General features: G+C 41.7%; 1 protein-coding gene across 4 annotated transcripts in view; it reads left to right on the forward strand.

Moving 5' to 3' along the window:
* The window catches only part of rad18 (RAD18 E3 ubiquitin protein ligase), a 136,013-nt gene that overhangs the window by 53,387 nt on the left and 64,636 nt on the right, over window positions 1-17,990 (forward strand). For 3 of the 4 annotated variants that reach the window (XM_057845121.1, XM_057845123.1, XM_057845122.1), the window contains exons 7-11: window positions 10,406-10,593; window positions 11,429-11,499; window positions 11,613-11,673; window positions 15,541-15,672; window positions 17,023-17,146. In XM_057845121.1, coding sequence (XP_057701104.1) covers window positions 10,406-10,593; window positions 11,429-11,499; window positions 11,613-11,673; window positions 15,541-15,672; window positions 17,023-17,146 — 576 coding nt within the window. The remainder of the gene's footprint in view (window positions 1-10,405; window positions 10,594-11,428; window positions 11,500-11,612; window positions 11,674-15,540; window positions 15,673-17,022; window positions 17,147-17,990) is intronic. The other variant, XM_057845124.1, reaches the window with a different exon arrangement.

A 17,990-nucleotide genomic window follows, 5' to 3' on the forward strand; every position in this document is an offset into this window, starting at 1 on the left:
GGATGTTAGCAATAACAAAAGATTTTGAATTGAAAATTTCGTAACTCACCTTTCCAAGCACAAGATAGATTCCTGCCGAATTTTCGTGGACGAGGACCTGTTTCACCCAAACAGCAACGAAGTATTTATAAGCCTCCAAGCTCTTAAAGTTTGTCAAATTTTCGTGAGAATAGACTGATTTTGTGTGGACAAGATAATTGTAAATATCAGCGTAGCAGATGTCAGGCAGACAGGGCGAAGACAGTGGGTCGAAAAACATCGATTTGGGCATCAAATATGGATCTGGCGACTGTATAGAACGAAGCTTTTCCACATAACGCCTTTTATGCAACACATCCAGTGAGTTTACGGCATCAGAAAGCACCGGGTCTTCCATAAAATGCATTTTAAATTCCTCGATCAATTGAAACCAATGCTAATACAGAGACAAAATGACGGACAAGTGGGCGGAACCATACAGCGAGCACGTGGTTTTGTGACGTCGGTGGGTAGGGTCTATATTTATCAGCGAGTGGACTTGATGACGAACCTGAAGACCGCAAGATAGCGGTGCTGTTACACTGCATTTGGGAGGATGCGTTGGAAATATACAACACACTAGAGATAACGTATGCGGATGCTGACAATAAAACGATGGAAGAAGTGCTCATAGCCTTTGATAAGTACTGGGCGCCGAGGAAAAATACAGTGTTTGAACGACATCAGTTCTGGACGCACCCACTCAGCGACCATGCCTCGATTGACAAGTTTGTCACTGGACTGAGACAAAAGTCACGAACATGTGAGTTCAAACAAACCGAGGACCTGATGATAAGACAAAATTGTGTTCAGTGTGTCGGACACCAGACTTGGAGAAAAATTGTTATATGTTCCCGACTTGTCTCTCACGAAACCCATTGACATTTGTCGTGCAAGAGAGGTCGTTACAGCTCAGGCCAAGTTGATGTCAGGTGACTCGGAACAGACAGTGCTAGCTGTGGAGCAGCATCACCAACGGCGGGCACTCCCACCGAAACCACGAGCAGTGATATCGTCTGGGGAACGTCAATGCGACAGATGTGGGAAATCACACCGGCCCAGGAACTGTCCGGCGTTCAATGTCGTGTGCCGGAAGTGCGGAAAAAGGAATGACTTTGCGGCAGTATGCCGCTCGACTGCTGACGTTGCTCCAGTAGATACTGAAAGCATGGAGGTGGACGCAGCTGACGTTGCTCCAGTAGATACTGAAAGCATGGAGGTGGACGCATTGTTTATTGGTGCCGTCAAACGAGCGCAGTGTCGCTCTAGGGACACCGGGTGGCGCATGGCGCTGCATCTCGGGGGTCAGACAGTCAGCTTCAAACTTGACACAGGGGCGGAGGCTAACGTGCTTCCCCAATCTGTAGCCAATTCGCTTACTGAGGCGGGTAAAATGGCTGAGACTGACACTGTCCTGGTAGCTTATGGTGGCACCTGCATCAAGCCCAAGGGCATATTGACTCTCCTGGTTCACACCAGAGACAAGCAGGCCCTCTTGCAGTTTTATGTGACCGACAGCTCTGACACGCCTATATTGGGCAGGGAGGCATGTGTACAGCTCAATTTAGTCAAGAAAATCAACACAGTGACACACAATGCTCCACCTAGGACCAAAGCAGAGCTGCTTCAGCGTTATGCCTGTGTGTTCAAAGGGCTGGGCCAGTTTCCAGGTGAACATCACATTCATGTGGACCCTAAGATACCGCCAGTTGTTCATGGATGTCGGAAGATTCCCTTTGCTGTGTTAGACAGGCTGAAAGAGACACTCGACATCCAGGAACCGAGGGGTGTGTGCCGTAAAGTGACTAAACCTACGCCATGGGTGAGCAGCCTGGTCATAACTGAAAAGAAAAACGGCAGTCTGCGCGTGTGTCTCGACCCGAGAGACCTTAACAGAGCCGTGCTCCGCCAACACTATTCCATACCAACACCGGCAGATGTGCAATGCAAGCTGGCGGGCATGAAGTTCTTTACAATTCTTGATGAGAAGGATGGCTACTGGCAGATAAAACTGGATAAAGAATCAGCTGATCTGTGCACATTCAATACCCCTTGGGGAAGATACCAGTTCACTCATTTACCATTTGGCATTAAAAGTGCCAGTGAGGTATTTCAGCGTATAAACACCGAAAGCTTTGGCGACATAACCGGAGTTCATATCATTGCAGATGATATGATCATAGCGGCTGCCACGAAAGATGAGCATGATCGGACACTGCAGCAGGTGATGGACAGAGCAACAAAACTAAACATCAAGTTTAATGCGGACAAAATCCAGTATGTGGTGAGTGAAGTCACATACATGGGGCACATTATTAGTGCTCATGGGGTCAAAGCTGATAATTCGAAGGTTGCGGCAATTACCCAGATGCCGCCACCTGCAGACAAAAAAGGCCTACAGAGACTGCTGGGCATGACCCGGTTCCTTGCCCAGTACATTCCACATGAGGCGACGCTTACCGCACCGCTAAGGACGCTCCTCAGAAAAGACATCATCTGGCAGTGGCATCCTGAGCACCAGGCGGCGCTAGACAGACTGAAAGCTGCAATCTCCTGCGCGCCGCTTCTGAAATCCTTTGATCCACGGGAGGAGATCGAAATACAGGCTGACGCCTCAAAAGACTGCCTTGGGGCGGTGTTGATGCAGGCACAGCGCCCAGTGGCTTTCGCCTTCAGGTCCCTCTCTGCAGCTGAGCAGAACTATGCCCAGATTGAAAAAGAGCTCCTCGCCATAGTTTTTGCGCTGAAAAAGTTTCACCAGTATGTTTACGGTGTTAAAAGTCCAGTATGATCACAAACCACTTGAGGCGATAATCACCAAGCCCATCGGCAAAGCACCTGCTCGCCTACAAAGGATGCTTCTTCAGCTGCAGAAGTATGACATACACATCGCATATACGCCTGGCAAGGACATGTTGGTGGCCGACACACTCTCCAGGGCCGCCCTCTCTACAACCGCACCAGATAGCGGTGTCCTGGGTGATGAAAAGGTGGTGTACGACATTGAGCCACAGGAACCCTTGAGTAGTGCGATCATGGAGCAACTAAGAGCTGCGACAGCAAGTGACGGTGAGATGCAGACGCTAATGAAACTGCACAAGGAGGGCTGGCCAGACAGGAAGAAAAGCCTGCCACTAGCTGCGCAACCATACTGCCATGCAAAAAATGACATATACATTGAGGATGGCCTGCTCATGATCAATCTCCGCATGATAATTCCCAGAGGCTTCAGACCCGAGATGCTAAGGAAGTTGCACACGGTGCACCAGGGTATCCAGCGCTACCTTGCGCATGCCAGATCCCTGATGTACTGGCCAGGCCTCACTGCAGATGTTATGGGAATGGTGGAATCCTGCCCGGCATGTCAAGAGAAACTACCAGACAATAGAAAAGAGCCTCTCCTTCCTCATGCCGTCCCTGACACACCATGGGCGAAAATAGCAGCTGACATCTTTGAGTTTCAAGGCCGTTCCTTTCTGCTCATTGTGGTTTACTTTTCCAAATATCCTGAGGTGCTTAGGCTCTTCGACAAGACTTCTGCTGTTGTCATAGCGAAGTTCAAGGGTGTCTTTGCAAGGCATGGCATACCTAGTGAACTGATAGCAGACCACGTGCCATTTGCCAGTGCTGAGATGGGCAGGTTTGCCAGGGACTGGGGCTTTAAAATTACACACTCCAGCCCAGCCTTCCCTCAGTCAAATGGGTTGGCTGAAAGAACAATCCAAACGGTGAAAAACATGCTGAAGGCGTCATCACAGACTGGGGTAGACCCCCACATGGCTCTCCTGCACTTGCGGAACACCCCCACTTACTGGATTGAAATACTCGCCGGCACAACGGCTCATGGGGCGTGTTCTCCGCTCTAATCTTCCGGCAAGCAAGAAGACCCTTCTGCCGGCGACACCTGTGAATGTTCAGCAGAGCCTGATACAGAGACAGCTTCAGCAAAAGAGGACTTATGACAAAGCGGCATCGTCACTGCCTCCCTTCGAGGTGGGTGAGAGAGTATGCATGAAAACTAACAATGGATGGAAGCCAGCGACAGTGCAGAGAGTCAGGGATGAGCCGCGGTCCTATGACATCATCTCATCGGATGGAGCACAATACAGAAGGAACCGCAGACACCTTAGACCTGACAGGGTGGCTGCGCAGAGAGTTAAAAATCACATCACAGACCCTGCTTCTGACTGCGACCAGGAGAGTGAGCAAGAGGAAAGCGAGGAAGTCGACATTCCCGTGCAGGACCCGGTGCCAGTCCCTGAAGCCACCTCAGCCCAGACATCGAGAAGTGGACGAAGTCTGAGGCTGCCCTCTAAACTACAGGACTATGTACTATCTGAAATCACCACCGACGGAAGTGGTAGGGAAGCATCCTTAGCAAATTAGTTTAAAGGATGATACAGTTAATAAGAGATATTGTGTTCTTGTTGTTGTTATAAGTCTATTAATGTGGATTTGTTAGTTAGACTAATGCCAATATAATTTTAGCTTTAATGATTGAAGAAATGCGAGTGTTATCCTCGAAGTTCAAGAATTTGTATTGTTAAATATTGTTACAGTAAAATGTTTTACAATATTCTTTTTCTAAGAAGGGAGATGTAGTATATGGACTACGTGTCCCATGATTGCCCGGGGCTCGCGCAGCCAATGGTATGAGACTTGGAGTGAACTAGCGTAGCGCATCTAGGCAGCTAATTTACGATATCTAATGTGAAGCGCGCAAGTGTTGTTACGGCATTAAAAGAGTTCATATATGCCACAGAAGTCACGTCTGCTCTTCATTTAACATCACCAGCATATGACAGTGGAGAAAAAAAAAAAAGGTGACGCTTACCATTGAAATGAAGATGTGAATGATAGCAAAATATAAGCATGGTGTGTGCATCCAGGAACTGGGCTGACAATCGGGCCGTAGAATGCCGATCTCGGCCGGCGGTCCTCCTGACCTCCGTTCGCCAGTCTTTATAAGTTAAAGTGACAGTTCTTATTGTGGTAACATCGCCAAAGAAATCGCCAGCTTGGTCAGGTTTTTAATCATTTATTCCATCAACTCGCCGAGTGTCCACTGCTGTTGACGCCAGGATCGAAACAGAAAGTAAAATAGCGCTGTCCTGCTCACCGTCAGCCCCGCGGTGCGTTCAAGTACAGCAAAAAAAGTCCGCCACATTAGAACCCGATTCGTTACATTATTACAGGTACTGTACTGTGTTATTATTGTTATTGCTATTATTATTGCTATTCTGATTTTTATTCATATTTTATTTGTTTGGCTCTTTGTAATTGCTATTTGCAATAGTAACAGCAGTATTTATTAAGGATGTAGTGTGGGTTTTTGGGCTGTGGAACGAATTAATGGAATTATAATGTATTCTTATGGGAAAATCCTGCTCGACATAAACCAATTTCGACTTACTAACAAGCTCCTGGAACGAATTAACTTCGTATGTAGAGGTACCCCTGTATTACACATGGAACGCCATAGCAGAAGCTATGAGGCGAAAAGTTTTCATTTGCCTAGATCAGTGCTTCTCAATTATTTTCTGTTACGCCCCCCCAAGGAAGACGTAAATGTTTCGCGCCCCCCCCCAAGTCTCTGCCGCCACTGTAAATAGTATCATTCGTCTATATTACTATTATAAGTACGCCTCAGCCTAACATTGTGTCCTTTTTTTTCTATTAAAGAAAAAAAGTAACATAGATCAACTTATAATAAAGTATAACTTTTTTAACATTGTGTTGCTTGTAACAGAAAAGACAATGCGCATCAATTTGCCTGAAGTTAAAAAAAAAAAAAAAAAAAAAAAGTCACATCCAAACTGTAAAAATACACTCAAGGTACATTTTTGACCATTTGATACTGAAAAATAAAATGTAATAAAATCAGTAAATAATAACAAATTCAAATTGATTAGAAACATTTACTCTTCAGGACAACATGCCAAAAAATTTGACCGAAAAAAAACAAAACTGAATAGAAGGGGGGGAAAAAGGTCTCTGGACAGAAGGAAAGTTTTTATTTTCGCTGATTCACCACAGTGCTCACTGGTTTACTGATATAACACTGACAAAGCGGGACGATTGTGACAATTGGCAATATTCGGCACATTTTCGCTGAAAAACGTGGCGTCTTAACTGATTTGGCTTCTCCGCTATAATCATTTTTAGACTCAGTAAACAGTGGTCTTTCCTCATTTCCCACTATATTAAAAGTCAAAGGCAAACGGCCCGAAAAAAGCGCATTCTCGGCGGCCGAGGGAGAACCGTAGGTGAGGGCGGTGGTCGTGACGATCCCAAGCCGAAAACAGCACTTCTCGGCCGGACACGTGAGAAAGACAGTGGGTCGCTGCGTGAGTCCAGCTCTGCATGAGTCTCTTCCGTGTGCTCTTGCTTACTTCAAAAATACTGCACGCACTTTGAAAATGAGAGCGCCACTGCCACCCACGGAGTGGATGTGCAAGTACACTTTATTCTAGTACGGCAAAAAAAAAAAAAAAAAAAAGCATGTTCCCCGAGGTCACTCGCGCCCCCCCTGGCATCGCTCTGCGCCCCCCTGGGGGGGCGCGCCCCACCATTTGAGAAGTACTGGCCTAGATGCTTAAATTATTAAGTGGAATTTTATTTTTTTCTTAAAAAACACATTTATTCTGTGTTTCTGTGCAGTATTTATATTGTTTTCTTTTACTTAAAAGAGGCATGGTCTATTGTTTTTAGTTGTAATTTCTTAAAAAGTATTTTTGAATTTAAGAGTAAACATTTATTGTGTTTAAATGGGTCTTCGTGATCCATTAATATATACTGTATTCTCACAGTGTTATTGTAATTTTTTTTTAATTGGGGGGTGCAATAATATCGCATATCGCAGTAATTTATGAAATTATCACCCACTAAAATTTGTTATCGCGGCAGGCCTACGAGGGAGATTATCAGTGGTCTTGTATGTCCTCCATTTTCGAATAATTGCTCCCACAGTTGATTTCTTTACACCAAGCGTTTTACCTATTGCAGATTCAGTCATCCCAGCCTGGTGCAGGTCTACGATTTTGTCTCTGGTGTCCTTAGACAGCTCTTTGGTCTTGGCCATAGTGGAGTTTGGAGTGTGACTGACTGAAATTGTGGACAGGTGTCTTTTATACTGATAATGAGTTCAAACGGTGCCATTAAATTAATACAGGTAACGAGTGGAGCCTCATTAGAAGAAGTTAGACCTCTTTGAAAGCCAGAAATCTTGCTTGTTTGTAGGTGTCCAAATACTTATTTTCCACTCTAATTTGGAAATAAATTCTTTAAAAATCAAACAATGTGATTTTGCTGTTTTTTTTCCTCCCACATTCTGTCTCTCATGGTTGAGGTTTACCCATGTTGACAATTACAGGCTTCTCTAATCTTTTCAAGTAGGAGAACTTGCACAATTGGCTGTTGACTAAATACTTATTTGCCCCACTGTATATACTACAAATACTTTATAAATACCACAGAACACAATTTTTAATTGACTACTTTTCATTACAGCATTATTTTTAACAACCTCTATTTAAAATGTAACAGCATATACAGGACTGTCTCAGGAAATTAGAATATTGTGATAAAGTTCTTTACTCTCTGTAATGCAATTAAAAAAACAAAAATGTCATACATTCTGGATTAATTACACATCAATTGAATTCCACTCTAATTTGGAAATAAATTCTTTAAAAATCAAACAATGTGATTTTGCTGTTTTTTTTCCTCCCACATTCTGTCTCTCATGGTTGAGGTTTACCCATGTTGACAATTACAGGCTTCTCTAATCTTTTCAAGTAGGAGAACTTGCACAATTGGCTGTTGACTAAATACTTATTTGCCCCACTGTATATACTACAAATACTTTATAAATACCACAGAACACAATTTTTAATTGACAACTTTTCATTACAGCATTATTTTTAACAACCTCTATTTAAAATGTAACAGCGTATACAGGACTGTCTCAGGAAATTAGAATATTGTGATAAAGTTCTTTACTCTCTGTAATGCAATTAAAAAAACAAAAATGTCATACATTCTGGATTCATTACACATCAACTGAACTATTTCAAGCCTTTTATTATTTGAATATTGCTGATTTTGGCTTACAGCTTAAGAAACCTCAAAAATCCTATATCAAAAAATTAGAATACTTCCTCAGACCAAGTAAAAAAATAATTTTATAACAGCAAAACTAAATCAAACATTTGAAAATATCCATTGATGCACTCAGTACTTGGTTGGGAATCCTTTTGCACGGATTACTGCATCAATCCGGCGTGGCATGGAGGCAATCAGCCTGTGGCATTGCTGAGGTGTTATTGATGCCCAGGATGCTTCGATAGCGGCCTTCAGCTCATTTGCATTTGTAGGTCTGGTGTCTTTCATCTTCTTCTTAACTATACCCCACAAATTCTCGATGGGGTTCAGGTCAGGGGAATTAGCAGGCCAATCAAGGACAGTGATGCCATGGTCAGTGCACCAGTTACTGGTGGTTTTGGCACTGTGGGCAGGTGCCAGATCATGCTGGAAAATGAAATCCTCATCTCCATAGAGCTTTTCAGCAGATGGAAGCATGTAGTGCTCTAAAATCTCTTGGTACACAGTTGCATTTACTCTGGACTTGATGAAACACAGTGGACCAACACCAGCAGCTGACATGGCTCCCCAAACCATTGCTGACTGTGGGAACTTCACACTGGATTTCAAGCAACTTGGATTTTGCTCCTCTCCAGCCTTTCTCCAGACTCTGGCGCCTTGACTTCCAAATGAAATGCAAAACTTGCTTTCGTCTGAAAAGAGGACTTTGGACCACTCTGCAACTGTCCAGTGCTTCTTCTCCATAGCCCAAGTCAGACGCTTCTTCCGTTGTCTTGAGTTCAGAAGTGGCTTGACCATGGGAATACGGCTATTGTAGCCCATTTCCCGGACACGTCTGTGAACTGTGGCTTTTGATACCTGGACTCCAGCTTCAGCCCACTGTCTTTGAAGCTCCCCCAAATTCTGGAAGCGGCTCTTCTTCACAATTTTGTTAAGGCTGCGGTCATCTCTCTTGGTTGTGCAGCGTTTCCGGCCACATTTTTCCCTTCCAACAGACTTTTTGTGGATATGCTTTGAAACTGCACTCTGTGAACAGCCTGCTCTTTGAGAAATGTCTTTTTGTGTCTTACCCTCCTGATGGAGGGTATCAATGATGGTCCTCTGGACAGCAGTCAGATCAGCAGTCTTCCCCATACTTGTGATTTAGTTTACTGAACCAAGCTGAGTGTTTTTAAGGCTCAGGAAACCCTCGCAGGTGTTTCGAGTTAATTAGATGATTCAGGTGATTAGTTGAATAGCCTACTTGTATACTTTTTCATGATATTCTAATATTTTGAGATAGGATTTTTGAGTTTTCTTAAGCTGTAAGCCAAATTCAGCAATATTAAAATAATAAAAGGCTTGAAATAGTTCAGTTGATGTGTAATGAATCCAGAATGTATGACATTTTTGTTTTTTTAATTGCATTACAGAAAGTAAAGAACTTTATCATAATATTCTAATTATCTGAGACAGTCCTGTATGTTATCAATTATTTCTTTCAATATGCTAAAAAGTGAACCTTGTTGCTCTGGCTCATGAAGACATTTGAGATTTCTTCCAAGCCATCAGAGTCTCACATTTTCTGGGTGATTAATATTGCACTGTGTGCAGCAGGTCGATGGTCTTTTAATGACTGGTTATATTTTTGCGCTGACAGAGACCACTTATTCTCGATGACACTTTTAAGTCACAGTGAAGAATGGTGTGGGCTGTAGTTTCCATTATTTTTATTCATTAATCATTGGGTGTTTGGATCAGGATCTTCATTCCTATAAACTGTGATGTATAAACAGTGGTTAATTGGAAACCCTAATTGGCACGTGAGTTCATCAAGCCTTGAACCTTATAGAAAGACGCTTGCAATCATAAGATAATCAAGATAATCAAAAATTGGTTTCAATTGCTCTTCAAGTTTTTTTCCCCCTTCTGTCATTGTTTGCATGTTATCCTCATTAATTAAAATATGAAAACCTATAAATGTTTGGGTGGTTTTAGTTAAAGCAGGCCCTGTTTTACATCTGTGTGATTTTGACAAAGATCAGATCACATTTGATGGTGATTTTATGCAGAAATGTGAGAAATTCGAAAAGGTTCAGATACTTTTTCATACCACTGTAGCTCTAGAGAGGCTTATGGTTTATCTTACCTTTCATGAACTCCAACTTGTTTGGGTGTTTGTGGTTATATTAGTATTGGATTAGTTTGTAGACATTTCCATCATACCAATCCCTGCAGGAGAGAACATTAGTGTGGCCAATCTCTGGATTAACCAGTACCCTGGTAAAATGCTTGTCTGTTGCAGCTCCTTTGGAAAGACAAGGCACCCAATGGGGAAGCTGGTGTACCACCTGCTTTCACTGCAGGAGTTGAAGAGGAGGCTCAAGGAATGCAACCTTTCAGTGCAAGGGTCCCGAGATCAACTCATTAAAAGACACAAGGAGTTTGTGCATATTTATAATGCACAGTGTGACTCACTCAACCCCAAACCAGGTGAAGGAAAGCAGTCCTACAAAGCCCGCCTATATATGATTTCTCTTCTAAATTAGTTACAGCACATATTTACCCTTTTTCTGTAATAAGGCTTTAATTCCAGGCTGTCATGTCATTTGCCAAAGAGGAAAAGTTTTCAATTATGTTTCATGCAATGACAAAAACTGTTCTATTGAAATTATTGATGTTATCACAGGCCTACCTGCAGTTTGTAATTTTTCACTCAACTTTGCCTGTGTCAATCACTAGATGTTCCTTATCTTGACAATTTCTTAACTTTGTATTTCATACTTAATGAATTTTTTAGTACAAACTACAAAACACATAAATTGAATATTTGTAGTATTTGGAATTAAACAAAGTGTGAAGTATTTACTACCTATGCAAACCACTAGTGATGATAAATACGAGCTGGAATTACTGTATGGATATAGTTTTAGGACATTGAATGCACCGTGAATTGCACCGTTTTTTTTCTCAGTTTGGCAGGGGGTTCCCACTTTTACTCCGTGCTACTTCTATATATCTGATATACTGTATCTGTTAGTGGTAATTTTGGCCTAGTTCTTACAATTCTATGTTATATGGTCTACCCGGTTCCCCATCACAGTCTGGGGCAATACTGTGGACTCCAGAAAAAAAAAAAGTGTAGGGACCCCTTCGCTAGAGTTATCCTTTAATCCTTCAAATACTGCATCTTTTGGTCATCAGTGATTCATTGAACCGTAGTTACATTCATATTTTTTTCATTTAGAACATAGGATCGAGGAAATAATCTAGGTGTTCTTTCAAAGCCTGGTGGATATTAACAATTTAATGTCCCATTTCTCAACAGCTGACGAAATTGTTAAAGAGGTGGAAGCCAATGAGAAGATTAAAAATCAGCTTAAGGACGAAGTCAAACCTGTGAGTGGGGAGTGGGACTTCTTGGTATCTGGCGGTTGTAGAAGTGATGTAGTAATTGTATTTTTTCTGATCTGACATTTTTTAGTTTACTAATGCTGTTATTAAATGTGCAGGTTATGGTCTTCTCAAAAAATCACTCTGAAGAGGAAATTGATGAGGTTCATTCAACATATAGTAAGTGGTTTTGTTGATATTTGATTACTGCTTACTCTGGGTGTAACGGTACACTAAACTATAATTTCGGTTCGTTTTTTTAAGTGCTTGGTTCAGTTAATTTTCAGTACAAAGAAGGCAGGAAAAATGTCAACTAAAATGGCAATGAAAGACCTAAAATAATTACACTATACTCGTGAGACAGTTTGTGCACTTCCTAAGCTTCTGTACTAACTCCTTCGCTGCTATTGAAGGCATTAGACTTAAAATCCATTTTTACATGGAGGGCTGTTGGGTGTATGATCACAGCCAGCCGTCTGTCAAAATTAGCTATAGACAGATTAACGGCCCTGCCGATTATCGGTGCCGATATTTGGAAATTTGACGTAGATCGGTCAGTGTCAGCTTTTTTTTTTTTTTTTTTAAATATCTGACCGACCGATATGAAAAAATAAATTCAAAACTGTTGTTTTGGCTCAGATGCAGCCATGTCTCTCTTTTCTGCCTGCTGTCTGTTGCACTAGTATTCATCCTTACACTTGTGTTGCACCTTTCAACGTTTTTAAGGCCCTCAAAGGGCTTCACACTATATCCTCATCTACCTACTGGTGACGCAGCACCAGGAGAAACGTGGGGTTTAGTATCTTGCTCAAGGATACTTAGACAAGGTTATCAGGGTGGAGAATTGAACACATAACCTCTAGGTTGGGGAACGACAACTCTGAACAACACTGAACCACGCCACCCCCAAACGACAGAGGCAGACCCTCTGAAGAAGAAGCTGTCCTCACGCACACTGGAGAGTGAGAGGAAAACTTTTCTTATGTGAGAAGCTCCAAACAGAAAACTCTGGAGCAGTTTTGTTCTTGGTAGCCATTTTAAAAATACTTATTAGTCATATTTTAGTCATTTCAAAATATGTTCGTCTTCGTCTAGTTTTAGTCAATGAAAACTCTAATTTTGTCTAGTTTTAGTTGACAATTCTCAAAACTTAACTTATAAACAAATAAATAAAAGGTTTCTAACAATTTCAAATGAACATGACAGACGAGCACATAACTATAGAGTCTACAAGGACATCACCATTTTCTTGATGATAATACACAATCAGCACGAAAACAGCACATTATATGCAATTAATTAAACTCACCTGGGCGCTACGAACTGTATGTAAAATGTTTTCCAAGAGTTTAAGAAGACAGAGTCACCGCGCTAAATGTTAACGTGAACGCTATGCTAACGCTACAAGCTAGTTTAGTGTGTGATGATCACTCAGCACAGACCTTTAAAGGCTAAAGACATGGTCTGTGGTCTCTCAACCTAATTGCATTGGAAGAAGACGAGTAAGTGTCGTAATTAGAGATGCATCGGGGTTGCTTACCTGTTTAGTTAGTTGCTCAGAGGGGGCAAGAAGAGAAAAGCGGTCCTTGTGGGAACTGAATGGCGCGAGTGGACGTACAGGGTGACCCCAAAAAAAGTTTACACTGCCATAATACAATTTAAATGCCATGTTTATTCATCTTAGAATTAGAATTTAATCACAAATTATACATGATTGTAAAGAACATGTACAGTACACTCTATTTTTCAATGTGTCCTCCCTTAAGTGTCACAACAGCCTCCAGGCGCCTGCGGAACGCTTTACAGGTCTTCTTTATGTAGGATGCTGTCATCTTTTCCCAAGATCTAACAATGGACCTCTCCAAGGTTGCCACAGAAGTTTGTGGCTTCTTACAGGCACTGTCCTCCACAGTTGCCCATATGCTATAATCCAGGGGATTGAGATCTGGACTCTGGAGTGGCCACATATCACCTTGTCAATCAACTTTTTGGTCCGCACAGATCGGCACTTCCAGACCCAGGTTTTCGTGAGGCTGTTCCAGTATCTTTCAGCTTCTTTTTAACTTTGTAGACTGCACATCTGGATATTCTCAGATTTGCTGCAATCTCAGTAGGTGTCAGACCGGCACGCAGCAATTCAGGTACAGCTAAAGTTTTCTTCATTTTCACCAGAAGCACAGGAATTGTAGAGACGAGAGATTACCAGCTGCATTGAGTGACCTTAATGAATCACTTAAGCATGACAACCTATTTAGATATGTTTCAATGGCTTTTAAACAAGCAGTCAACTGAGTGTAAACTTTTTTTTGGGTCACCCTGTAGTAAGTGCTGTTCCACTGTAAGTGTAGTTAATTGCGCGTATTCAACAGACCAACTTTCACTGGACATGTTAGCTCTAGTATCAAGAGAGGGGCACGCAACTTTCTTTTTTCCCAGTAATGTTATTTAGAAAAAAATGAATAAATAAAGCATTTCAGACCAAAACGAAACCACATTTTTGTCACATTTCAGCTGAAGTTCTTTGACATCCGAGGCATCTCTAGTTTTTACTTATGGGGCGAATGTTAAACATGGATTACATGTAGTCCCCGGGTTATGAACCATTCCTACGCTAGCGAAGTAACTCGAATTCCCGTGCAAGTTGGAATTAGGAATTAAACCTTTAATACACCCCAAATCTCAAAATATCCAAAAACATGTATTATACATCATTTGTACATCATTGTACTGTCCTGAGCAAGACGTTGGAGCTAAGTCCTTGCCAGACAGCGAGCTAAGCTCCGAAATCGTCATGTCAGACGTCCTTGTGGTTTGCTGACTTTATTCAACTGCTGATGACATCAACACTTGACCATTTTTTTGTGTGTACCTCGATATGATGTGTGAATGAACTGAAACTGAATGAAACTAAAATAAAAATGAAATTAAATCCGTTTCATCTTCAATAACAGCAATTCAAATTTGTGTTTATAACTAGCTGCTGATACAGCAATAACAATCCACACAAACGATTAGCATGTATCAGTTAGCGTTCGCTCATCATCAAAAACAATCAAATAAACTGCCCCAAGGTATTTGACCACAATTGAAATCACACAGTAATAGATGTGTATATTGATATGTTATATATATGTTGCCTGTGTGGATGCTTCACAAGAAACAAATTTGTGCGCAGGCTCTCACTCGGCTGTGTGACTTCTTCTTGGGCGCTCTTCTTTGTGTGTGCAAATACGTTCTTCTTCGTGTGTGCATGCACTCTTACTCGCGTGTGGAAGTACTACCTGCTCTATAATTCCTGCGCCAAAATATAAGCATGCATCAAAAACAAAGTCAACATTATTAAAATAATAAAAATATAACGACTGGAGACAAATTGGCGGACGAGACTCCGGCGTCGTAAAGTTAAAATCACTTAAGTCGGTTTCGTCGTAACCTAGGGACTACCTGTATACCATTATAGAATATTTTCTGGTGAACGGCCATGTTGACAAGGACATTGTAGGGAGAAAAAAATGTTTACAAAATAATTGAAAAATGAATATGACTCAGTGGAGGCGGCTTCTAATAATAGCTGCACTGCTGTGATAACCTCTTGATTTATCACAGGAGGATGTGTATGAGTCACACTGGGAGCCAGCAGATAGGAAACTATTTTGTCATCACGTGCGCTTGCAGTCTTTTGTCATAATATGCCATTTTCCCTTTCATCAACAGCTGCTTATTGGACATTTTCAATAAATTTGGAAATATAATGCGGGATTGCAAACTACACCCACAATTATGAACATAGTTACTACACCCATTTACAGTTTCAAACTGTGATTTTTTATTATTCAAGTGCTTCATTTAAAAACCTTGTAATGTGTTCTACATTGTTTATGAAGAATCTGAAAGTGCCTCATTTATAATGTAATCATTTAAGCAGTTAAATATTCAGAAGCCTCTTTTAATGATATACTTTGCCTAAGACAAGATTGACCGAACAGCCTTTTAGGTATAGTCTGCCATCCAATCATATGACCTTGTCATGCATTATTATCTTCTCAGGGAAACAGCACAGCAGTGACTTTTCGCGACTGGTTGCCCAGGTTCGCGGTCGCCTAGATACAACCAAGAAGACTCGCATAAAACAGGAGGTGGCTGCAGGAGGCGAACAGGCAGAACAAACGCCTTCAGCAGGTATGGTGACCCTTAAGATATTCTCTTGCATAGGGGAGTTTTTAGACCTCAAGCTCAGTCTTATCAAGTAAAAGCTTGCTGTGTCGTTGCCCCTGTCATTGATGCTGATTTTCTAAACCAGTGATTCTTAACCATAGGGCCGCGGCCCAAACCTGGGCCCCGAGCGCCACCTAGTGGGTCGCAAAAAAAAATCTGTTTTGTACGTGTGGGCCACGAGGGCCGCGGGACGCAATAACAACTCCGGACCATTTAGTGGCGCTAATGCATCAGTCAGTTGTTACTTTAACCAGCTCCATAAATAAGGAGAAGATGTCACTCAGCTAGCTGTAAACAAACAAGATGGAGAAATATTTAAAACGAAAAAATGAAGACGACCTTCCGCCAAAAAGTAAATTTTTGCGCAAGTACAATCCCGACTTCATTAAGTATGGCTTCGTAAATGGAGGTAGCGAGGCAGTGCCGAGAGCCCAGTGTGTGGAGTGTGGGTTAAGGCTGTCTAACAAAGCACTTAAGCCGTCAAAACTACAGCGGCACCTAGAGACCAAGCATCCGACGCTTGTGGGAAAGCCGGTGGAATTTTTCAAGAGAAAAGAAGATGGGCTGCAGATGCAGAAAAGATCGATCGTGCCACTGACTGGCAACTCTAAAAGTGCACTGAAAGCTAGCTACCTCGTAGCCAGACGTGTGGCACAAAGTAAGAAACCATTCACCATAGCGGAGGAGTTGGTTCTGCCTGCTGCTGTTGATATGTGCCGTGAGATGATCGGAGAGGCCGCTGCAAAGAAGCTGCTGACCATCCCACTCTCAAACGACACTGTGAGTCACCGTATTGCAGACATGGCCTCAGACATACAGCAACAACTCATTGAAAGAGTAAAAAGTAGCCCATTTTTCTCTTTGCAACTTGACGAGTCCACTGATGTCACGAATGCTGCGCTGCTGTTGGTTTTTGTTCGCTATCGCTGGGACAGTAGTTTGCACGAAGTCATACTGTGTTAATGGGCCCTGGGCCAATCTGTACTGAAAAAAAATGGGCCTCAGGGTCAGAAAGTTTAAGAACCCCTGTTCTAAACGATCCCTCAGAAGCACATTTACCCTGTAGTTGACAGATTATGGTCTGTTCAGGCTTGGGTAAAAATGCAAAATGCTATTTACTAGAATGTTTAACAGACCAGCATTTGTATTGCATAAACTATTGTATCTTTTAAATGCTTATTTACATTCTTGTAATTTCCTCTGATTTTTCAGCGCACCTGATGCTATTACAGTAAATTGTTGACGAGCATGATATGTCACTGAGGACATTTATAAAGTAGGGTAATGTAATGAAAATATATTTGTATCATTTAGCTCAAGTCACAGAATCAAGGAATTCGTTGGACATCAAGCCTGAAAGCGAGGAAGAAACAGGGCCTTCTACAAGAGGCATTGTTTTGTCTAACAGCCCCACTTACAGTGATGTGTCTATCAGCAGGTGAGTCTCCCTAAGGTAGTTTAGTGAGTGTGACACCCCAAAGCATTCTTGTGAGGCTTCCTTGAAGTCCAAATGCCTCTCAAGCCCCAATGTTGCTAAGTAAACTTTAAATCTACTTGAGGACATTGCTGGCTGTCTGTACTATGAGAGATTTGTGGCATGCCTGGCAGAATGCTTTTGGACTTTTTTCACTGAGGTGCGAAACCACAAATGGACTCCTAAAGAGATGTCTCCATTGCGGGCACTGATAATATGCTGCACATCATAAGAACTGTATCTAAGGAGGGATTTGATAAGTCTTTTAAATTCATACAGCGGAACATGTACAGCAAAACATGTATAGTCAAATGTCCCTGAGGTTAAACAATTCTTAATATGTCCAGAAATATCTAGTAAAAAAATAGTTATCCAAAACTTTTGAGATCAGACTGATGCATCTTCCTAGTCTTCAGTGTGTTCTCACATGAGCTTAGTTCAGCTAGTAAAGCATTCAGGGTTGCCCCCCCCCCCCACCCGAGGATCAATAAGGGATATGGAAGTAGGATAATGTGAGAAGATGCAGAAACAGAGAAATATTCTCCTTACAGAAATGCTGTACAGAATCTGTTTTCACAAATACACAAAAATATGAACATACCTCTCTGAAATGCTCTAAAATCTTATCTAATTAGGGAAGTGTTAAAATGTCATCCAAAAGGGTCACTTCAATTCATTTATATATATATATATATACATATATGTATATACATATATATACATATATATATATATATATATATACATATATGTATATACATATATATACGTATATATATATATACATATATGTATATATATATATGTA

Source organism: Corythoichthys intestinalis, chromosome 9 (assembly GCF_030265065.1).
Source record: "Corythoichthys intestinalis isolate RoL2023-P3 chromosome 9, ASM3026506v1, whole genome shotgun sequence".
Lineage (NCBI taxonomy): Eukaryota > Metazoa > Chordata > Actinopteri > Syngnathiformes > Syngnathidae > Corythoichthys > Corythoichthys intestinalis.